We start from the raw sequence: 24402 nt of genomic DNA, 5'->3' as shown, positions 1-24402 counted from the left end.
GGTTCTCACTTCCTTGAATGGAGCACCTTGTCTGGCACCGTTTTGGAGCCCCTGTGTGAACCATATGTGGCCCAGGAACTCCGCTGGGCCTTTTAAGCACCCTCCTTGCTCTTAGGGGTAGTGCTGTAGCAGACACCCAGCGACCTGGGCCAGGGTCTCTCAGAAGATGTTGGTCAAAAAAGATGAAGGGCTCCTCTAAGTAAAGATTCAGAAGGTTGCCCAAGACGATTTTCATCAAGGGCTGCAAGAGGCCTGGGGCATTACACAGCCCAGTGGCATCATCTGAGAAGTTGTGACAGGCAGTGGAGCGTCCTTACTTTAAGGGTCTCTGGGGCCCCAGAGAAGTGGGTGGTACCTAATGAGCTCCTACTGTTTGCTGGAGTTGACCTACTTTTGGAACCCCCTGCCCTGGCCTTAGAGATGGAATCCACTGCTTGGTGGAAATAGAGACACGTGTCCATTCTTAGATAGGTACACATTCTTATGTGAGAGGGTGGAGCAGCTCTTAGCTTTTCTCTCTGAAGTCACTTCCCCACAAGAGGACGTTTATTGTGACGTGGGGTGACAGACAGGGTAGAGCTTGGTATTGTTGGCTGCAGAAGGTGTGGGATCTCCAGCCATAGGGTCTTGGGTTTTAATGGGCAGCAGTTGACTAATAGCAGCTACCAGGCTTTGGACAAGCTCCCCACGTGAAGCTCTGAGGCACTGTAGATTACGCCCCTCTACATGCAGTAAAGGTCATTTATCAGCAAAATCTATACATTTTCATGGTGGTGGAGGGTGTCTTGGCCTGGTTGGAGGCTGGGCTTGCTGGATCTAGGAAGGCTTAGTCTATGCAGCTGCCCACCACCATCAGTCTACATGGTGGTTCCCAGCCTCTAGTGAGCATTAGAAGCACCTGGAGAGAGTGTTAGATTGTTGATTGTTGGGCTCAGAGTTTCTGGCTCAGTAATGTCTGGGGTGGGCATGAAAATTTGCATTTCTCAGGTGATGCTGATGCTGCTGGTGGGGGACCACATTTTGCGAACCACTGGTCTGCATCATTATCTACAGTTACTTCTCACTGAAAGTAGATTCGCACGGCTCAGAGCTCCATTGAGATGGGGAACAACCATTCAGCTAACTGAAGCCTGGAGTGCATAATGGGGCCAGGGTCCTTTGGTAAGGGTGGCAGTGGGCTAGAGACGAAGAGAAAGGTGGAACACTGCCACTTTCATCTCTATCCTTAAGGCAAGCTTTGCTTGCTCAAAGAGCTGGAGTTCAAAGGTTTGGGCCAATTTCTTGTGAAAAAAGTCACCAATTCCTCTCTGGTCATTTGTTTAGCTCTGAAATGAGGAGCTCAGCTTTACAGGTCCTGCAGCAGCACAGCGACAGCACGAAGGGCCAAGCAGGAACCAGACTTGAAGCTTGATTTGTTGGGAGGCCTTGGGGGGTGTCTGCCCAGTGGAAGACCAAGAAAGAAGCAGACTCATTTCTCTGCTTTTCCCTCTAAGCACAAACCATTGGTGATCCCTTTTCCCACTTAGCTCCCCCTCCAAACCCAGAACTTTCCATGTTCTTTTTTTCTTTTTTTAAGATTTTATCTTTCCTTTTTCTCCCCAAAGCCCCCTGGAACATAGTTGTATATTTTTGGTTGTGGGTCCTTCTATTTGTGGCATGTGGGATGCCGCCTCAGCATGGCTTGATGAGCAGTGCCATGTCGGCGCCCAGGATCCGAATGGGCAAAACCCTGGGCCGCCGAAGTGCGGTGTGTGAGCTTAACCACTCGGCCATGGGGCCGGCCCTCCATGTTCAGAAATTACTTTCACAGCCGAATGAGAAAGCCAGGAGGTCCTCTGGGTGGAGAATGAACTTTTCTAGGAGCGGCCCAGCAGGAGTGCAGCTTTGCTGGGGCCCTGGCACAGGCAGGGCAAGTGGAGTTCTGTATTTTTTGTTATAATTTCTTCAGCCAGCCATAGCTGAGTAACCTGTCACTCGAGAGCGCTGTTGATCTACAAGGAACACTGGCAGGAAGACCTCTGATCAGACAGCGCAATAAGAGCCTGACACTAACACACTGGTCAGGCGTCACTGCCTCATATGGACAAGAAGACTTTGTAGAATTGACAGCAGCATCAGGACTCAGGATGCTGAGGCCAACCTGGGTTTTAGGGAGAAACTCCCATCCCTCCATCTCCACCCAGGAGAAGAGCCTTTGGTCCAAGGTGGGCTCTCTGAGGTCTCGGGACGCAGCACCAGTGTGGGGGTTGGCAGGAAACACTCTGGGCTGTGAACTGGGAGCAAAAGGACTGAAATTTCAAGGCCCAGTAGAGGAGGCCTCAGAAAGCAAGGGACAGCCTGAACCTATCAGGGGAACAATTAGCAAAAAAGAAAATCAGATCTCCAAATCAGGCTCCCGAGCAAGGTAAGGGGTGCAGATTTGAAAGGCAGATGAGAAGCTCGGCTAAGGGGGTGCGGCTTTTAGTGTGCACCCACAGGTGGAAGCATTTTGGGGCTACGGGGTTCAGTGGACCTAAATTAGAACTTACTCTCCTCCTCAAGCCTGCTCTTCCTGAGTTTTCCATCTGGATGAACAGCTGTTCCATGCACTCCACTAGTCTTAACCTCCTTGTTTCCTGCCTCCCCTACGTACCTTCCAAATCCATCTCTTCCTTTTTATACTCATCGCCACTGCTGCAGTTAGGGCTCTAGTCATTCTTCATTTACTAGACTCTTATTTCTTTTTTTCTTTTTGTGAGGAAGATTAACCCTGAGCTAACTACTGCCAATCCTCCTCTTTTTGCTGAGGAAGACTGCTCCTGAGCTAACATCTGTGCCCATCTTCCTCTACTTTATACGTGGGATGCCTACCGCAGCATGGCCTCCCAAGCAGTGCCATGTCCGCACCCGGGATCCGAACTGGCGAACCCCGGGCCGCCGAGAAGTAGAACGCGCAAACTTAATCGCTGTGCCACCAGGCTGGCCCCTCGTTTACTAGACTCTTAAATTGGTCTTCACGCCTCCTGCCTTGCTCTTCTGCAAATCGTCCATAGAATGACCTTTCAGCGCAGAAGCGTGATCATGTCCCCTGCTCAGAATTCTTTTCCATGCCAGGGTAAAATCTAAACTCAATGTGTCGCCCCGACAACTTGTACCCAAGAAGACACATATGCTTCAGTCCACATTTAGTTCTTATTTGAACATTTCCCTCCCAGTTGTCTGCTTTCAATGTCTCTTTGGGGTCTAGAAATGATGACTCAGAATCCCAAATAGTTTGTGTTCTTTAGTGTTTGAGAGACGAGTTTGGACTTTTTGACTTTGTGTCATTTGTTTGACTTGTGCCCTGTCCTCAGTCAATTGTAAAATGTTAGAAAGTAGTTGTCATTATTATTTCTTAATTCTATTTGACTTTTGCCTTGTGATGGCCATGGTGAGAACAAAGGTATCCTGTACTGTTTCCAGTGACAGATCTTTAGACGTGAGCCTGGTTTGGAGATTCAGCAAACAGTCTGGAAGGCTGGTGGGTTGTTGGGGCCCACCTCAGACTCAGTTATGACCCACATGCTTTGGCTATATCTGGAAAAGGGTCACATTGATGACAAGTTGTGATCCTGAGATTTGATCTGAAAGTATTGGAGGTAAATAGAAAAATGCATAATGTTTTTCTAGCACCTCGAACTTCTGACTCAGAAAAGAGTGAGGAGACTTCGAGAACTTGAGATCCCACTCCTCCTGCTTTGCTGGGGGATAAAATGAACAAGAACAGGAACAATAATGATGACTTCCCAAAGTCACATAAGATAAGCACCACACTTCTGCAACTACCCGTGAGGACAGCGCCCTTCTTTCCCTTCCTTCCTCTTGATCCTTGTCAGATCTCACCTCCATATTTTGCTTTACTCACCTCTCTATCAAGCAATTTCTCTTATCAGTGGATCTGCCCCCAAACACCAACTTTTGAAAAAGGAAAAGATAAAACAGATGTAAAAACTGCGTTAATCTGCAGGTAAAATCTTTTACAGGGATTCCCAATTAAATGGAACACATTTTTTATTTGAATCAATTTTGATTCAAATTTTGTTGAATCGATTATTTCTTGCACTACATGGACTTGGAAAGCTTTTGTAATCAAAATGTTCATTTTGTTCTAAAAGCTTTGTTATAATGGAATTAGAATTTTTGCGTGCGAGACATTTTTTCTCTTTCATTCTGAGATGTCCTAATGTACTTTAAATATTCCTTTCTCCACTTATAGATCTTATCCTTGAATAAGTTTTTAAGAGAACATTCAAAAAGTACTTTCTTCTTGGACCAGAATAATACCTTCTGTATTTTTCTCACATCTAATTCCCAGTTCTTCAATTCCATCCCCCAAACAACCTATTACTATTTCTTAAATGTCTTTCCAGATATATTTAATCCATAAGTAAGCATTATATTTGTGTGTTTATATGTATTTTTCTTCACTTAAAAATTTGCAAGTGGGGCTTAGTCTTTCCTACCTATTCTGCACCTTACTTTCTCTTGTGCTACATCTTAGAGCTATTTCGTATCAGTGTATGTGATGGCTAATTTTATGTGTCAACTTGACTGGGCCACAGGCTGCCCAGATATCTGGTGGCAACATATTTCTCACTTGGGTGTGTTACTCTGACCCAAAAAGCTGCTGGGTTTTTTTTTGTTTGTTTTTTTTTGTTTTTTTTGGAGGAAGATTAGCCCTCAGCTAACTACTGCCAGTCCTCCTCTTTTTGCTGAGGAAGCCTGGCTCTGAGCTAACATCCGTGCCCATCTTCCTCTAGTTTATACGTGGGACGCCTACCACAGCATGGCTGCCAAGCAGTGCCATGTCCGCACCCGGGATCCGAACCAGCAAACCCCGGGCCGCCGAGAAGCGGAACGTGCAAACTTAACCGCTGCGCCACCGGGCCGGCCCCAAAAAGCTGCTGGTTTTGAGTGGGACCCAGAACAAGGTAAGGCTCTGCAGCAGGTCCCGGCTGCTGTGTGAGCTGCTCTGCCACTCGGCCACATGATCCAGCAGATCCAGTGGTGCTTGAACTGTTAGTGGCAGATAGCGATGCTGTTTTGAGCCTTTGGCAGGCCCCTAGAAGTGAGGCCCTTAGGATTTTGGAGCAAAGTCCTGCCATCCTCTGTGGATAACTGCTCTGCTTTTGAGAAACACCTCTTGATCTGCTACTGGGTCTTAATAGAGGCTGAAAGCTTAACCACGGGCCATGAAGTTGCCATGCTACCTGAGCTGTCCGTTGTGAACGGGGTGATATCTAACCCATCAAGCCATAAAGTTGGGTGTGCACAGCCACACTCCATCATCAAATAGAAGTGATATATATGGGATTGGGCCTGAGCAGGCCCTGAAGGCACAGGTAAGTTACATGAAGAAGTGGTCCCAGTGCCCATGGTCCCCATTCCTGCTGCATCACTTTCCCTCTCCCAGCCTGTGCCTGTGGTCAGTTGTCACAGGAAGAGAAGACTCAGGCCTGGTTTCCAGACGGCTCTGCGTGATATGCAGGCACCACCTGAAAGTGGACAGCCGCAGCACTACAGCCTCTTTCCGGGACCTCCTTGAAGGATAGTAGTGAAGGGAAATCCTCCCAGAGGGCAGAACTTTGAGCAGTACATCTGTGGTTCTGAGGGAGCAATGGCCAGATGTGCGATAATGTACTGACTCATGGGTTGAGTCCAGTGGTTTGGCTGGACGGACAGGGGCTTGGAAGGAACATGAGTAGAAAATTGGTGACAGGAAAAGTTGGGGAAGAGGTATGTGGATAGACCTCTCTGGGGAAAAAAAGTGAAAATATTTGTGTCCCATGTGAATGTTTACCAAAGAGTGACCTCAGCAGAGGAGGGTTTTAATAATTAAGTGGCTAGGATGACCCATTTTGTGGATATCAACCAGCCTCTTTCCCCAGATACCCCCGTCATCACCCGGTGGGTTCGTGAACAAAGTGGCCATGGTGGCAGGGATGGAGGTTATGCATGGGCTCAGCAACGTGGACTTCCACTCACCCAAGTTGACCTGGCTGTGGCCACTGCTGAGGGCCCAGTCAGCCAGCAGCAGAGACCACATCAAGTCCCCATGTGGCACCATTTCCTGAGGTGATGCACCAGCTCCCTAGTGGCGAGTTGATTACACTGGACCCTTTCAATAATGGAAGGGGCAGCATTTTGTTCTTACTACAATAGATACTTACTCTAGACACAGCTTGGCCTTCACTGCCCACAATGCTTCTGCCAAAACTGCCAAGCGGGCTTACAGGATTTCTTATTCATCACCAAGGTATTACACACAGCATTGCTTCTGATCAAGGAACTCACTTCACAGCAAAAGGAATGTCGCAATAGGCCCATGCTCATGGAACTCACTGCTCACCATCCTAGAGCAGTTGGTTTGATAGAATGCTGGAACAGCCTTTTGAAGATTCAGTTTACAGTGCTAGCTAGGTGGCAGTACCTTGCATGGCTGGGGCAAGATTCTCCAGAAGGCTGCATATGACCTGAATTAGGACTCAATATATGGCTATTTCTCCCATACCCAGGATTCCTGAGTTGAATCAAGGGGTGGAAATGGGAGTGGCATCACTCACCATCACCCAGTTACCCACTAGCAAATTTTTTGCTTCTTGTTCCCATGACCTTATGACCTGCTGGCCTAGAGGTCTTAGTTCCAAAGGGAAGAATGCAGGGGCTGGCCTGGTGGCGCAGCGGTTAAGTGCTCACGTTCCACTTCGGCGGCCCGGCGTTCACCGGTTCAGATCCCGGGTGCGGACATGGCACTGCTTGGCAATCCATGCTGTGGCAGGCGTCCCACGTATAAAGTAGAGGAAGATGGGCATGGATGTTAGCTCAGGGCCAGACTTCCTCAGCAAGAAGAGGTGAATTGGCAGCAGATGTTAGCTCAGGGCTAATCTTCCTAAAAATAAAAAGGGAAGAATGCTTCCACCAGGAGACACAACAATGATTCCATTGCCCTGGAGCTGAGACTGCTACCCAGCCACTTTGGGCTCCTTGTGCCTGTGAATCCACAGGCAAAGAAGGGAGTTACTGTGCTGTACAATGGCAGTAAGGAAGAGTACATCTGGAACACAGGAGGTCCCTTAGGGCATCTCTTAGTTACTATATCCTGTGATCAAGGCAGTAGAAAACTACAGCAACCGAATCCAGGCAGGACTACTAATGGCCCAGACCCTTCAGGAATGAAGGTTTGAGTCACTCCACCAGGTAAAGAACCATGACCAGCTGAGGGCCTTGCTAACGGCAAAGGGAATATAGAAAGGGTAATAGAAGAAGTTAGACATAGCAGCTATCATCACAGGACCAGTTATGGAAATGAGGGCTATAACTGTCATGACGGCTATAATTGCCTTATTTTGTCACGAATATGTTTGCGTGTGTGAATAGCAAATATCTTCGTAGGGGCCGGCCCTGAGGCATAGCGAAGTTCAGAGTGCCCCACTTTGGCGGCCTAGGTTTGCGGGTTTGGATCCTGGGCGCAGACCTACACCACTTGTTAGCCATGCTGTGGAGGCATCCCACATGTAAAAACTGGGGGAAGAGTGGCAACAGATGTTAGCTCAGGGCTAATCTTCCTCAGCCAGAAATAATAAAAATATTTGTTTCTTTCCTTGCTTATTCCCTTATCATGTAACATAAGATATATTGCCTTTATGTCATACTATTTACTATTGTTAATTTTACATCCCAGTGTTTAAGTTACAGGATATCAAGCAGAAGAACAAATACCACTCAAGGACTTTACCTCCCCTTCTGGGGAGTGGGTTCGTGTATTTTTGGTTGTACACAGGATAGTTGTATCACGTTAGGCGGAATTGTGACCTTGTTATTGTCTTTATCTGGAGAATAAGTATGGTTTAAGGAGATGCATTTTTGTGCCAAGGTGACAAGGGGTAGACTTGTGATGTTTAATATTATGTGTCAACTTGACTGGCCATGGGGCGTCCAGACATTTGGTTAAACATTATTCTGGGTGTGTTGTGAGGGTGTTTCCGGATAAGATTAACAGGTAAATCAGTAGACTGAGTCAAGCAGTTTGCCATCCTCAGTGTGGGTGGGTCTCATCCAATCTGGTGAAGGCCTGAATAGAACAAAAAGGTGAAGTAAGGGAGAATTCACTCCCTTCCTCTCTTTGAGTGGGGCCATAAGTCTTCTCCTGCCTTCACACTCAGGCTTAGACTAAAACTGACACTCCTGATTCTCAGGCTTTTGGACTCAGACTGGAACTATACCATCAGCTCTCCCGGGCCTCCAGCTGGCTGATTTCTGGGATTTCTCAGCTTCCAGAATCATGTGAGCCAATTTCTCATAATAAATCTCTTTCTATATATACGTTGGTTCTATTTCTCTGGAGAACACAGACAAATACGGTATAAATAGAAATCTCCTTAATTCTTTTCAACGACCAGATTATATTCCAAATGATGAATGTTCCATAATTTAATCATCCTCATTGATACACAATTAAGCTCTTTCCAGTTTTCCAGTCTTTTTCTAATTTCATCAGAGTATCGATAAATATCTGTATACATACATCTTTGTGGATGAACGCTACTATACCTGAAGACCAAGGAATGTGACTTACGAATCTTAAAGGTGATAAATACGTATTTGTTCTGTGCAAGTTTCGTATGACATCATGTGCTTTAGAATGCAATTTCCCCAAAGGAAAACTCTGTAATGTGTATGTCCTGTACAATGTCAGACATGTTGTGGCTCCTTAATATATATTTTAAAACAATAAAAATTTGCAGAATAGTCAGTCAATTCATGTAACGTAACCGGCTAAATACCAGGAGGGACATTCTCTTTAAGTGGCTCTCTTGAACTGCTTAAGCAGAGAGAGTTCTTTCCACAAGCCAAAGATTGTTGGCCATTCTTTACAGGAAGCCAAATGAGTCTCCTTGGGCTTCTTCTTGTAACAAACATCCACTAGAATTATGATTTTGGAATCATTTCCATTGCAAATCCCCTCTTTCCACACCCCTTTAAAAGGCAGCTGCGATATTTGGCTTCTAACCAAAGCCTGCTGCACCCACAATTCTCTAAATTTTATTTATATTTCGTGCACAGTATGTTTGAACTCTCACTTTCGCAGGTGCCAGATGCTGGTTTGGATACACTCCAGTGGAAAGTGCTTTCCTGCAAAAAGTAAAAGTGACATGCTGCACAAACCGCCTCCTTATATCACACTTGCACCTAGCGCACCCAGGCTAAGTGCTCCAGTAACGACTTCACCATTTACCCAAATGTGCAATCCCCCCAACTCCCTCTTCACCCGCTTCCACACCAAAACCTTTGCTCTTTGGCTTCCATAGGATGTAAACCCTTAGGGTCCTTTTCCGTCTCTTCAGGGCTCATTTGAAAATGTCAGAGTGTAGGACTCTATCTGTCTCACACGCTTTCCGTGGGGCCTAACATAACCCACTCCCGGGTATTTCAAATAGGATTTGGATGAGAAGATAAAGCAATTTAACCCATTTTCAGGATTTTTAAAGGTATCTAATAACTTGATGTCTCTTATGTTAATAGCTTTAAAATGTTTTCACTAAAAGTGATGCTTCCGGGCAGCCCCAGTGGTGTAGTGGTTGAATTCGTGCCCTCCGCTTTGGTGGCCCAGGGTTTGCAGGTTTGGATCCCGGGCATGGACCTGCACACTGCTCATCAACATGCTGTGGCAGGCGTCCCACATATAAAATAGAGGAAGGTGGGCATGGATGTTAGCTCAGGGCTAATCGTCCTCAAATAAGTAAATAAAAATAAAAGTGATGCTTCCACGTGTTTTATAATAATACTGTCCCTGCAGTGGCACAGAATTTTGCCATGACACTCTAAGAATTCACTTGGAATTCGCCTTTGTGATAGGGTACTTGCCTGCAGAAAGGCAGTCCTCAATCCAAAGATGCTGCCTGGGAAAGGAGTGGTGATATTAGGTGGATGCTAAGAAGGCGGATACAATTTTTAGGAATTGCCAATCCGCTCTTGGTTTCCACCTCTACCTGTTTCACCGGTTTGTGTGGTAACATCTTACTGAGTGGAGAACCAGTACAATTCTTTGTTCTGTCCTAGAAAAATTGAGAACTTTAGGCATGAAAGTTTATGTCTGTGCCAAAAGCTTGCAGTTACATTCTAAGGTTTAAATGAACTCTTGTAAAGTGTGCTGTGATGTGTGTGTGTGTGTAGAAAGCTGCTATAAAATAACAAAAATATTCTGCTTGGCTGCCAGTATCTCTTTTCACATATTGGGCTCTGGTAAACCTCATTTTCTTTTTCACTCTTTCCATGAGATGGCAGTAGATGCCCAAGAAATAATTTCCAAAGGGCTGGTGGAGGGCAGTGAGAGGGGCGTTTTTTCCTTTCACTGGGTTGTTGGCAGCTGAGCTGACACACACACTGAAGGTCTTCCATTGCGAGTGGGCATAGTATACATTTTATTTTTTCCTGTGTGTGTGTGTGAGGCCGGAAAACTTGCCACAGGCCACCTGTTTGATCCAGGTTCTTCCTAGGCATAGGGTAGCATCTTGCCAGCTGGCAAGAAAAGTCCCTAGTATTTTTCCCAACTATCAAGACTTGATATAAGCTATGGAACCGATTCAGGAGAGCAGCCAGCATTGATCTAGAGATGCCGCGGCATCTGTTGCATACATTTGTGGAGATGGACGAGAGCCACTCGCTGGTGGGGAATGGCCGCCGCCACCTGTGGACTAAAATCCACAGCGCGACCTGCGATCAACCCACAAGTATTTACGGATTCCTTCACCTGTGCCTAGCACCAGATCAGAAGCCACACGAAAAACAGGAGGTGGCATCCTCCAGTCCTTTTACACTAGAGAACACAAAACACACAAACAGAGAAATAAGTGCCAGCCTGATAAAGTGATAACTGTGCGGTGAAGATGGTAAGTCCTGTAGGCATTAAAGAGGGGTCAGTGGGGTACGAAATGGACCAAGTGTTACTCTTTGCGTAGGGGGACAGAGAGAAGGAGGGGAAACAGCAAGAAGGGGTAAAAGAACTCGCGGGGGACGACTGTGGGAATATCTGGAGAAGTTGGGCTAGAATTTAGAATTCGGGAGGGGAGAGGAAACGGAGGGAAGGGCGAGGCCAAGTCCAGCTCCGCGCGGACCGCAGCCTCGGAAAGGCCGGCTCGGCGGACCCTTCTCCTTTCTTCGCTTAGGCCGCGGGCGTTCCATCAGAGCGGAGCGTTTCGGGCCAGCTTTCTCGCCGGGGCTGTCTCCCGAGCGCTCTGGCCACGCGGTGGAAGCCCGCGCCCCGCGCGCCGGCTGCTGCGGACTGTGCCCAGGCGGCCGCGCGGCCCGGGACGGCCACCGAGGGGGCGTGGCGAGGGCGGGCCGGAGGGGGCGTGGCGTGGGCGGGCCCGCGTGGGCGGGGCTCTCCTCTCACCCGCGCCCGCCGCCGCCGCAGCCGCCGCCTCCACCCGCCCGCCGCGCGGACCAAGGGAGCGGGGTCGCCGCCGCCTGCCCGCCCGCGTGCCGGGGCTGCGGTGGGCCAGGATGTCGGGCTTCCTGGAGGAGCTGCTCGGCGAGAAGCTGGTGACGGGCGGCGGCGAGGAGGTGGATGTGCACTCGCTGGGCGCCCGCGGCATCTCGCTGCTCGGGCTCTACTTCGGCTGCAGCCTGAGCGCCCCCTGCGCGCAGCTCAGCGCCAGCCTGGCCGCCTTCTACGGCCGCCTGCGGGGGGACGCGGCGGCCGGGCCGGGGGCCGGGGCGGGGCCGGGGCCGGGGGCCGGGGCGGCGGCGGAGCCCGAGCCGCGGCGCCGCCTGGAGATCGTCTTCGTGTCCTCGGACCAGGACCAGCGGCAGTGGCAGGACTTCGTGCGGGACATGCCGTGGCTGGCGCTGCCCTACAAGGAGAAGCACAGGAAGGTGAGCGGCGCGGGCCTCGTCGGCGCCCCCGACCTGTGTGCGCAGCCCGCGCGCTCCCGGGAGCCGGGTCCTCGCCGCCCACCGCCCGCCCACCCTGCTGCCCTTTCTGCCCCCTCCTCCATCTTTGCACGCGCTTCCCCTCCTGTCCCTCAGCGTCCTCTGCCTCTGCCCGCCCTCCATCCCAGGACCCCGCGGTTGGGGCTCCCGCGGCAACTCCTCGGTGCCTGTGCCAGGCCGCGCCCGCAGGGGAAGTTTGACACCCCTCGGCGCCCCGGACCCCGGCTCGCGTCCCGAGGAGTCGAGAGCCCCATCCCACACGCTGGGAGCCTCGCGTAGGGGGTGGCTGCTCTCGGGGGTCCCCACTCCGTGACTCCCACCCCCGGCCGGGGGCGCGGGGAGGGGCTCTCTTCCCTCGGCCTCTAGACTCCCTGCGGATACCTGTAGTGGGTGGGGGAGGGCGCTAGCCCCCTACCCATAATGCTCGAACCAGGAAGTTTCCTTTCTTTCCGAGAGAAATCTGCTTTCCTCGGGCCCCTTGCCCTGTGACCGAGCGCCCGGAGGCCGAGGCCGGGGTCAGGCCGCCCGGCGCCTTGGGGAGGCGGCCGCTGACCGTGGCTTTGGGCGAGAGGGGAGCTCACGCCTCTCGCCTTCGCCCTCCCTCCGCCCCCCGGGCTGAACGAGTGGCCACCGGGGAGCTTTTCATTGTCTGGCTGACCAGCGATCCTCCCCCGATGCCTCCCGGGCACGGGAGCAGCCCCTCCTCGCGGATCTCGGTTGCTTGGTTGGTGGGCCACTGTCGTCTTGGCACACTTAGAATTAAATGCTGAACTGGTCCCCTAGGTGCAGATTGACCGGAAGAACGAGGATTTGGGGAAATTTATACTTCGCTGTCAACTTCTCATTCTTCCCAGTTTGTTGCTGAAATTAGTTTGGGTTTTTGAGTATCTCTTTTGGGTGCAAATGTCTGTTTTAATAAAACAAACTCAGGAAATTTTGTTATGAGTCAAAACAGAAAGTTTTGGACTGCTCTTGCTTAGTTAGTGTGTCAATGCAACGTTGGAATCCGAATCTCAGTTTATGGAGTGGACAGGAGAAGGGCTGTTCCGGGCGTTTCGGTTCCTCTGGGGAGGATGGTAATGCTATGCCATGTGTTTCATTTATGTGTACAAAATCTTGCTGAGAAGCATGATTTAGATTTAGTGAGAGCAAACGGCTTATACTGTGACCCCAAATGTCACAAGTAAATCATCCCTTCCAAAGCAGGTACAGACTTAGGATTTAAGGTATGAAATACAGTTTAACAAATACGGTTTGTGAAGTTAACATTGGCTCACTAACCACACAGAAGCAAAACTTGGCATTTAACTACTTTTTAGGCGATTTTGCCCGTATTTGATTTATATGCTTGATAGTGTGTGATATGGGCAGCCAGTCCTTTTCTGCTTTAAAATATGGGAATCCTTTGTTTTCCTTGCTGGCTGTTTTTATGATCCTTTGGGGGAGGAGTAATGTTCAGAAAGTGATTTACCAAAAAATGTTTTCATTGTTACAGCAAGTTTCTGTTGTAGACCGAAGTCTCTGTAGAATAACGTCCTTACTGGGCAATACAAATGATTTCTGGCTTTTGAAAACATACGATGATGGTAAAATATTACAGACTTAAGGCCTATTCTTGTGTTTTTCACAGTGAGGGATATAAATCTGCTGGATAGTAAAAATATGGAGCAAATTGAGATATTTTGCAAATGCTTAGAGCTTTTTCTCAAAAAAGGAGAGTATTTGATTTGACGTGGGCCATGCCTGGTTCTCTATGCCCTGGTCAGTCCTTTTGCATGAAAAAAAGTGTTTTGTGGCCCTAGCCTGGACCTGCTCATTCCGCCAGGATGAGAGTCTGGATGACGTGAGCAGACCCTCATTTGAAAATACACTTGATGCTGTGCCTGCCCAGATCATGGTGGGTTAGCATCTCAAAAACTTACTTTTTGCTCAGAGTTTTTCTGACACGTCCACTAGTTCACTTTGTTCTTTAAAGTAAGGACAGTTTTCGAGAAGGTAGTTTCCGCTCCTGGATGTTCATGAATAGGCCCCTCAAGATCCGATGCTGTTTTATTCCTCCTGGTAATATACCAAATAAAAAGACTCCAGCTGTGTTTCTTATGGAAAACGTACTCTTGGAAATTACAAGAGCAGTGTACTCACTTTGAAAGGAACTGTTTTCCGCCTTGAAACCAAAGGGATGTAGAACAAATTCCTTTTCTGTAACTTTGAATTTTTGTCTCCCTTGTTTGAAGTTGGGGTGCTTAGAAGTCTGTGAGCTTGTGATGCGAATTCTCTGATAAAAACAGTGAAGAGCGCCGGGCACGCCTAGTTCAGGGTGCTGGCTGGCTGGATGCTCACCTCCTTGTTGATGGACCCTGTTGATTTTGTTTCACCAACTCTAAAAATAGCTTTAAAGAAGAGAATTTGGGGGGCTGGCCTGGTGGCCAAGTGGTTAAGTTCTCGCGCTCAGCTGTGGTGGCCCAGGGTTTCACCAGTTCGAATCCTGGGCGCGGACATGGCACCGCTCATCAAGCCACGTTGAGGCGGCATCCCACATGCCACAGCTAGGAGGACCCACAACTAAGAATATGCAACTATGTACCAGGGGGGCTTTGGGGAGAAAAAGGAAAAAATAAAATCTTTTTTAAAAAAAGAAGAGAATTTTGTTTTACACTGAAGGGAAACCAAAGTTCCAGATTACTAATTTTTTTATGTTCTCATTAACGTTTGTTCTTTAAAACCATTTATGTACTTCTTCCCAATGGGATAACAAAGAGTATGGTTCTAATTTGTTATTGGCTGGCATTTCTGTAAAGAAAATTGAAAAATTATGGTGGGGAAAGAAAATGCCGTGTGGTATTTCTTTTTTTTTCTTCTTTTATTAATTTCCCCTTTATGTAGTAAGAAAGTCTGGGGATGACCATGTCTGTTAAGCCTGCCCTTTGCCTGGCTCCTCTCACCTTGATTGGAGCTCTGAGAAGACTCGAAATAACAGAATTCCAGCATCTTTAAAAAAAAATTATTTACGGAAGGTTGTCCTGTTTCTGCTTGCTTTAGTGGTAGGTGCAAAAGTAATTGGAGCTTCATTTTTTGGCTTCCAAGCACACACATATAAATAGCTGTATAGAAATTGTAATTAGATGATAATAGAACTTTGAGTGCGTTTATAAGAGCAGTTTTGCCAGGAAACATATAATTCTGAAGTTAAGGCAGTTAGACTTGTTTTAATAAGTAGGTTTGTTTTTTGTTTTGTTGGTAGAGTTTTTTCAGATTTCTGGAGAGAGAAGATGTGATGCATAGTTGGAAAGTGGTGAAGAGTTAGACTTTTGGAATTTGATCTATCCCTTTAGATTACTATAAGTTACTTAGTTGTCAAAACTGGAGAGTTATCTCCAGGATCTGCTTCAGCATCATAGAGGAGAGCACTGGTTTTGGTTTTAAAGCCGGAGGACTCAGCTATGCCTGGGCTGGATGCCTGATGGAAAACATTTGGTCAGTGCGGGTGCTCTACATCAAAGGGCGCAGGACCGTTGGTCTTGCGCTCGACAGGTTTGCTGGGGTCTGGCTTGGTCCCAGAACCTCCTGCCTGACAGAAAGGGGAGGAGAAAGTCGGAGTGGGAGGCAAGCAGTGTCAGGGGGCTCTGGTCCGGCATCCTTGGTCTACCTGCTCCAGCCAGGGGAAGTGAAATCTTCCTGCTACGCTGTGTGAATTGCTTGTCTGGGTGGTTCTTCTGGTTCAGACTAAATCAGAGAGGCTTGGCCTAGAATTCACTTGAATCTCTTTGGATGGGGCCAGATTTGGTACCAACCCAAACATCTCTTCCACTTCTTCCTCCGTCAACTCTAAATACCCTGGCCACGCAGAGAATAACTTCTGCAACACTGACCGACCACTTTCAAGGTGGCAAAAGATGACAAAAAGGCATGGCTTTGAAAACTGGGGTTTTCTGCCTTCTGCATAAGGAGCCTGGACCAGCCAGGAGAGGCTCCCTCTGTTGCCTGTTTTTTCCAGGACTTGGATCTATCTAATGAAAGACAACGGTCCACTTAAAGTAATAAGAGCAATTTTCCTTGAGAGGCTTTTTCATCATTCCATTATTTCTAATGTCCTTTTTAATCTCATTTTTCTTTGCATAATGAAGTTGTCTAGCGTAGTGGCTGAAAATCAGACTCTGGTCCATCTGCCAGTTCAGATCCTGGCTCTGCCATTTATTAGCTGTGTGACCTTGTGCAAGTTACCCTCCATCTCTGTGCTACAGGTTCCTCATCTATAAATGCCGGTGATATTAGCACCTGCCTTACAGGATTGTTGTAAAGATAACATACACATGCCTGGCATATAGTATGTGCTCCATAAGTCCTAGCTATTATTAATTGTTAATAAGTTATCATGAAGTCTAGTAATTCATTTCACAGTGTGAGTCTTTGGAATGTATCATATTACAGAATTGCAAAACTGTGGTGAGGTGTATTGTTTAACTTTTCAAACAAATGGTTTTTACAAGCAAACAAGGGGATATGGTGAAGGAGTTGAAAGAATTGCCTTAGAAGAGATTGTAACTGAGGAGAAAGACCTAGAAGAATGAAACAAAAGCAAAAGAATATAAAAAAAATGCTTTTCCTTAAAGTACTGATGGTATTGATCTTTACTGAGCTCCCTCCTTATATTTGCCAGCGAAACCTGAGACAGCAGATCGATGAAGTGCGGGCAGGATAAAGGGTAACAACTTTAAGATGGTGACGCACCCTTCTTGAGAGAGATTAATTATGTACTTGGTGATCATTTTGTGGTTTGCCAAAGCTATTAGGTGTGTCTTCCCCTGATCCTGGCTGCTTAAATCTGGGCAGCGTGGAGGTTGCAAGGTTGCTTCTCTTTCACGTGGGAAACAGACGGTGCCCCAGCTCAGGAGCAGTGGAAACCTCACCCCCTAACAGGGAACCGCCTCCCTCCCCAGCTCTGGAATGCTGTAGGATGGGTTTGCTCAGACTTGCGGGCTTCATACCCACCTAGCGGCACAGGCCGGACTAACTGCTGGCCACAGCTCTTGCTGATTGTTTCTCTTCTGGGCTAGGTTGGGCTGTGGACCAGAGCACATAGGAAAGCACTGGGGTTTTTTTTTTTTAAAGATTTTATTCTTTTCCTTTTTCTCCCCAAAGCCCCCCGGTACATAGTTGTATAGTCTTCATTGAGGGTCCTTCTAGTTGTGGCATGTGGGACGCTGCCTCAGCATGGTTTGATGAGCAGTGCCATGTCCGCGCCCAGGATTCGAACCAATGAAACACTGGGCCGCCTGCAGCGGAGCGCGCGAACTTAACCACTCGGCCACGGGGCCAGCCCCAGCACTGGGTTCTGAGGTTAAGATCATTGATTTCATTCTATTCCAGTTTTTTGTTTTTCCCACCCTCTTTTGATCACTCTTCCTTTTACTGGAAGGTCTTGTTTTAATATCTGCACAAAGCTGAGAAAGAAGGCTTTGTGTTATATACAGCCGGGCTGCAGGATGAACAAATCTCTGAGTGTGTGTGTGGGGGTCTTCTTTTTTTCTGACGGGATGTGGGGCTCCAGGGCTCCAGCTAGCCCCATCCTGAACTAGACTGGGCTCCTTCCCGCATGACACCGTTTCAGCGGGAGAGCGTACACTTGGTATAGGATGTGTTTTCTTTCTTCGTGTTCAGAAGTCCCAGAGGTACTCAGTGTTAACCACTAGGGTACTTAGTTTTCTGTATTTCGTTAATGTACCATTATGCTTATTCAAAGGCACTCAAAGAAAATGGCTATGAATTTAGAATCTTTTTGCTGATCCTGACTTTCATGAAGCTCTTGCATACTGTCGCTTTATATCTTGCCATTATTTTAAAAATAAATAAGAGTTCTTGAGTCTCAGGAGTCATCCTTTTTTTTTTTATAAATGGTTTTCCCTTTTTTTTTTTCAAAGATTTTATTTTTTTCCTTTTTCTCTCCAAAGCCCCCCAGTACATAGTTGTATTTTCTTCGTTGTGGGTCCTTCTAGTTGTGGCATGTGGGGCGCTGCCTCAGCGTGGTTTGATGAGCAGTGCCATGTCCGCACCCAGGATTCGAACCAACGAAACACTGGGCCGCCTGCAGTGGAGCGCGAGAACTTAACCACTCGGCCACAGGGCCAGCCCCATGAGTCATCCTTGATTCTCGTCCACCCCTCACATCCAAAAGGCACTGAGTCTTGTTGATTTGGTTTCCTTAATAGCTCTCAGCTCTGACTCCTTCCCTCCACCCTTACCATCACTGCTTGAGTTCAGGTTTCTTGTGGACCACTGTGCACCAGCTGCCGTCTCCAGGGGCGCCTTGCTTCCAGTCCTGACCCCTGAAATGATTCTCTAGACCAGAGCTGCTCAAACTGTCTGTAGTCAAGGATCACTTTTGTTTTGTTTTGCTTTGTTAATTTCCAATCAGTCACACCCGTATGGCTCTATTATACGTGACTGTATATGGCTTGAACCACATGCAGCTCCCCACTGAGTTGACAACACACAGACTGGCCTCTGTCCTTTTCAACAAGATGGGCACATTGATCATAAGCTTGAATGTTGCTGGAATGTCAAGCTGCTGAAAACGTTTCTAGGTGTTCCTTTCAACTTCTGCACTTGCCATGATGTAGACCAGTAACAAACAGCTCACGGACGAGCGCTGGGCTGCAGACCCACCTTGAACAGCACTGCTCTGTTTCCAGAATGGAATGACAGGTTCAAAAACACAACTTTGATCTTATCATTCTCCTGCTTAAGAATTCTTCATAGTTCTTCATAGCCTTTGGGGTCAAGTCCAGACTCTAGAGCGTGGTCCCCAGCTGCCTTGTCTGCCACCTGTGCGGTGTTCTCTCTCTCCTCCCATCTGGCTGAGTTTGGAACTTCTAAACTCAGTTCTGGTTTCCCTGCTCCAAGAAGCTTTCCTGCTTTTCCCCCTCCAGGTGAGATGCTTCTGTGAGCTTCCATAGATCGTGTGCATGACTACCTAGCACTTAGCCTTTTTTATTTTATTTTTTTCTTTTTCATTAGACTGTAAGCTCCTTGAGGACAAAAACCAACCAAAGGGAGGGGAAGATGATCAGTGTTTCAGTGCTGAGAATTGCATAATATGATCACGGAAAGCAGGCGTGTGACTTCTAGGTTGGTAACTTGAAAACATGGTAGTTTCCACATTGTGTGAGTTGGAATGTGCACTTTCACTATTACTTAGCTTGATTTTAACATTTGCTATTAGAGTTAGGCCTCTTTTGAATTGTATAATTGTACGTACCCACAGTATGTACGTGTTTCTGTTTGTTTTTGTTTCTTAATAGGTGCTTTAAAGAGCACTTAAATGAGCAAGTGGATGTGTAACTCCATGGCCCTGTAATTCTGTGCTCAAAAATAGGAAAAGACTCAATTCTCCTTTTTTGAAATGTCAGAAATCTTAGTCCGTTAAAAATAGTCTCGTTTCTGCAGACCTATCATTTCATCCTTGTATATTTCACAATTTGTGTTTCTCTAGCACCTTTCTTCCAGGGAACTCAAAATGAGTTTATAATATGTCTTCCCGCAACTAATAATCAGTAGATATTAAGCATTTTAACTTTGCAAAGTGTTCTAGTTGGAGGATTGAGGCAGAGAGAGCCGATGGTTAGATCAGGGTCGCAGCAGTGGGTGAAAGGGCTCAGGTGAACTCCCTTAAATTCACCATGGTCTTTTCTGATGATGAAATCGTATCTTAAAAAATGTTCACATCAAACATTCTCCAGGGAAGAGGAGCGAGCAGAAAGTTCTCTTTTCAACGAATAGCTTTCAGTGTGGATTCACTCTAGATGTGCGTAGAGACTCTTTAGTAAGATCGAGGTAGTTTAACTGCTTAAAACATTTGCTGTTGCCTGGAAGACGGGAGAGCTCCTTTTCTGTCGCTACCTTTCCATGGTGGTGGTGGTGGTGGGGGGGAGGGTTTCTAAGGGCCTTTTAATGATTTGGCTTTTTTTAGATCAGCCGGTGAAGTGGCCCCAACTCCCCTTCATCCCATGCAAAGCCTGCGGGCTGCTTTCGTGGTTTTGTTCAGAGACAAAATCGAACTTCAGGTGTCCTGCCGAGATCCTGGGACTAAATCAGTCCTCCCTTTTATGAGGTTTTCAGAGACTGCTGTTCTAACTTCCAGTGAAATCTCAAACATGTGCTCTCTGCTTTATGACAAGTAAGAAGTGGAGTAATTGAAAGTTGCCCGAGTGCTGTTATTCTGGAGTGAAGCCCTGTAATGGAAAGTTTTGTTCTGTGGCATCTGTGATTAAAAGCAAACATAAATTTTCTGCTGCTTGCTGGTCATAACTCTTGGACCAGATATACAATGTATTTTTGTATGAACTGTGCTTCAGAAAACCCTTTTTTTAAAAAAAAAAAAAAAGCAGTTGAAGCGTAAAGTTCAGCATTCCTTTCTGTTACATCTATCCCCCGCTCCCCATTAGATTATTTTGATGCAGACACCAAGCACAGGTAAATTCAAGTACTCTCTCTACTTACTAAATAATGCCTTTATCTTGGATCTTTGTTGCATAGTCATAAAACAGGGTGTGGTGAGTTTTGCTGTCAGAGGCGTAGGGTTTCCTGCTTTGTTTTCCTACGAGAATTTTATCCAGATGAATCAATTTTACAGTTTTTTTTATTTGTCTTTTTGGGTCAATATCCCTGGGATAAAAATTGGAATGGATTTAGTGTGTTTCAAATCAGAAGACATTGCCTTTTTTCCCCTTTATGCGTGATCAGGTCAAGACAGTTTTCTTTTGATCGTGGTGGCTCACAGCACAGCTGCCTCATCTGTTACTCATTTTTTCAGGATTTGACGTGAAATGTAAAGATTGGTCAGAACAACGTGCAATGGGGAGAAGTCACGGTGCCACCCTCTGAGCTCTGAAGGGCAGCGAATGTGGCTGTGAGGGCAGTGTTTTCTCAGCTTTGAGCATGTATTTGACTGCAACTGAAAAACCGGTTATGGGGGCCGGCCCGATGGCATAGCGGTTAAGTTCCTGCGCTCCGCTTTGGCAGCCCAGGGTTCGCAGGCTCGGATCCAGGGCGTGGACGTAGCAGCGCTCCTCAAGCCATGCTGTGGCAGCATCCCACATAAAATAGAGGAAGATGGGCCCAGATGTTAGCTCAGGGCCAATCTTCCTGAAGCAAAAAGAGGAAGATTGGCAACAGATGTTAGCTCAGGGCCAATCTTCCTCAAGCAAAAAGAGGAAGATTGGCAACAGATGTTAGCTCAGGGCCAATCTTCCTCAAGCAAAAAGAGGAGGATTGGCAACAGATGTTAGCTCAGGGCTACTCTTCCTCTCTCACACACACACACACACACACAAATAAATAAAAATAAAAGTGTTTATGCCCATGGGCCTTAAAAATGCTCCATTATCTTAAGTGAATGTTTAAAATCTGTTGCATAGTAGTTGAGAGTATGGACTCTAGATCTGAGTTTCGTGGATTTGAACCCCAGTCTCTGTCACTTTCTAGCTATGTGACTTTGGTACAAGTTACCTAACTTGTGTGTCTCTAGTTCCTGGTCAGTAAAATGGAGATAACAGTATTTACCTTATAGGGTTGTTGGTAAGGATTAAATGAGTTAATAATCGAAAAGTGTTTAGAACAGTGCTTGGTGCATAGTAAGTGCCATTTAAATGTTTACCCCAGGCACTTGGGTATTTCATTCTATATTTTGTGGCTATTCAGATTACAGCAAAGAAGAATTCTCAGCTTTTGTGTTTCTTTGTCTCCCCCTACCCTCAGCACCTGGTTCTTTGCATCTAGCGACCTATCACGCAACCTAGGTTGTCTTCAGTTTCTTACCAGGACAGCAATAATTACTTGTCGGTTGTTGATTTGATGACATATCCGTGTCTTTGGGTGTGATTCTAGACTATCTCTCTGATTAACTAGATGCTCAGTTTTTTGTTGTTGTTGTTTTTTTTGGAAGATTAGCCCTGAGCTAACTGCTGCCAATCCTCCTCTTTTTGCTGAGGAAGACTGGCCCTGAGCTAACATCCATGCCCATCTTCCTCTACTTTATATGTGGGATGCCTACCACAGCATGGCTTTTGCCAAGTGGTGCCATGTCCGCACCTGGGATCTCAACTGGCAAACCCCAGGCCACCGAGAAGCAGAACGTGCAAACTTAACTGCTGTGCCACTGGGGCGGCCCCCTAGATGCTCAGTTTTACTGAACGGGTTCTCTTTTCACTTTTGAACTGGGAGAGATACTGGTCTGAGCACGTTTCTCCTGGCATTTATTATTATTTTTTTTTTGAGGAAGATTAGCCCTGAACTAACATCTGCTACCAGTCCTTCTTTTTTGCTGAGGAAGACTGGCCCTGAGCTAACATTCATGCCCGTTTTCCTCTACTTTATATTTGGGACGCCTACCACAGCATGGCTTGCCAAGCCGTGCCATGTCCGCACCTGGGATCCGAACCGGCGAACCCCAGGCCTCCGAAGTGGAACGTGCGCACTTAACTGCTGTGCCACTGGGCCGGCCCCGATTTATTAATTTTTAACATGGAAAACTTCAAACATCACACAGGTAGGGAATATAGTACAGCAAAGCCCCACATACCCAGCGTCCAGATGTAACAATCATCTATTCGTGGACACCCACTCCCTCTACCCCTCACCGATTACTTTGAAGCCACTCCCAGACATCATATCATTTCCTTCATAAACATCTCACTAAATAACTCTTTAAAAAAGACATAACTACAATGTCATATTGTTCCTAAAAAAAATCCAGTGATTCCTTAAGATCAGCAAATATCCAGCCAGTATTCACATTTCCCTGATTGTCTTATGATTTTCTTTTTTATCTTTAGCAGTTGGTTGTCTGAATCCAAATAAGGTCTACATACTGTCTTTGTTAGCTCTCTCTCTAAAGTCTCTTCTCCCCTCTCCCTTTTCCTTTAGGTTTGTTTGTTGCTCCCTTTCATTTAAACTGTCTCTGTCTCTGGGTCTATCTCCTTGCCACATTCTCAGTCTTTTCTTATCCCTCTTTTCCTCTTTATCTAAGTCTGTAGACTATTGACTTCTGGGTTCAGAAGGGTCCTAGCCTCCTATAACTGAGAATTCCAGATGTGGGTCATCTTGTGGGCCGGAAGGCTCAAATGCTGTCCTCAGGACAGGTTGTCCAGCTCCATCTCTGCTCTGCTTGTCTCTGTGTGTGCCCTGACCTCTGGCAGGCTGTTCTTTAGAGTGATGTGAGGACCACCAGCAGATTTAGATTTGCTTCCTGTCCTCTCAAAACCCCTGCAGAAGGAGGCCAGCTTGGTCACCCTCTGGTCCCAGGACCAGTCACCATGCCAGGGCATGTAATACTCTGATTGGTCAAGTGCAAGTCACACCCACACCTGTGCTGTCAGAGGGTGGGGTCATGAACCAGGTGGACTGAGCATCAGGAAATGGGGGACTCACCAAGGAAAACGAGGGCATGTTACCAGAGGGAGGGGACGAGAATGCTGGGCAAGGAGAATTATAGATGCCCACTAGAGACATCTACACTAACCCCTGACAGCATGACCAGCAAGTGGTCATCTAGCCTCTGCTGGAGCATTTCTAGTGACCACAACATACCGTCTCCTGAGAAGACCATTCTGACATCAGCCATCCTCTCCCAGGGGACTGGCCAACCTTTAAAGAACTGCAGACAACTCTTCTCTCTCCTAAACGAAGGATTCCCTTGGTCCTTTGACCATTTCTCAGATGATGTGGGTTCAAGTTTCCTCACCAGCCAGCCATTCCTATCTGAGCTCTCCAAGTTTGTCTGGGGCCTCTCTTAAAGAGTCAAACTGAACACAGATTCCTGCGTGGTCTGCCCCAAGAACACGGTAGGCCTATTGCCTCCTTTGTTCTAGATACTGTCCAGACTTACATTATAGCCTGAGCTTGCATTAGCTTTTCTATCGTGTCGCACCGTGTTGGCCCACTGACCTTTTTGTCAACCAAACCTCCAAAGTCTTTTTCACTAATTTTATACCTGAACAAATGAGAACAGAGTCCCAAATCTTTTATCTATCATCTTTAAGAATTAGTTTGTTTAGATTTGATCCGTTTTTACAGTCTGTTGAAATCTTTTTGTATGCTGACGTGGTCGTCCACAATAATCATAGCCCCTTCCGGGCTTTGAATTATGTGATCCCTTCCAGATCTTTATCCAGGCAGTCGATGAAAATGTTGAGTAAGTCTGGGGATGGAGTCCCACGGCACACCACAAGAGACCTCCTCAGGCTACTAGTGGTCTGTTAGTTAGTTTTTCAACCAACTGCAAATCCAGCCAATTCTAAATCTGCCTAATTGTATTATTATTCAGCCCACATTTCTGCATCTTGTTAACACGTTTATCATAGGACACCTTAACACATAGCTTGCTATAACTTGGGTATTAGCTGTTTCCCTTTCAAGGAAAGGTAGTCTGAAATGACTTGTTTGGTTGAACCTGTGCTG

The 24402-nt window shown here is 46.9% G+C and overlaps 1 protein-coding gene across 1 annotated transcript in view; it reads left to right on the top strand.

Moving 5' to 3' along the window:
- The first annotated feature begins 11412 nt into the window (after positions 1-11412).
- NXN (nucleoredoxin) overlaps positions 11413-24402 on the top strand; it is a 138558-nt gene continuing 125568 nt past the window's right edge. The window contains exon 1 of the mRNA XM_046677553.1: positions 11413-11892. Within this exon, the coding sequence (XP_046533509.1) occupies positions 11521-11892 (372 nt within the window). The 5' untranslated portion in view covers positions 11413-11520. The remainder of the gene's footprint in view (positions 11893-24402) is intronic.

The sequence above is a fragment of the Equus quagga genome, chromosome 11, assembly GCF_021613505.1.
Source record: "Equus quagga isolate Etosha38 chromosome 11, UCLA_HA_Equagga_1.0, whole genome shotgun sequence".
NCBI lineage: Eukaryota > Metazoa > Chordata > Mammalia > Perissodactyla > Equidae > Equus > Equus quagga.
This window is presented reverse-complemented; position numbering and strand designations above follow the sequence as displayed.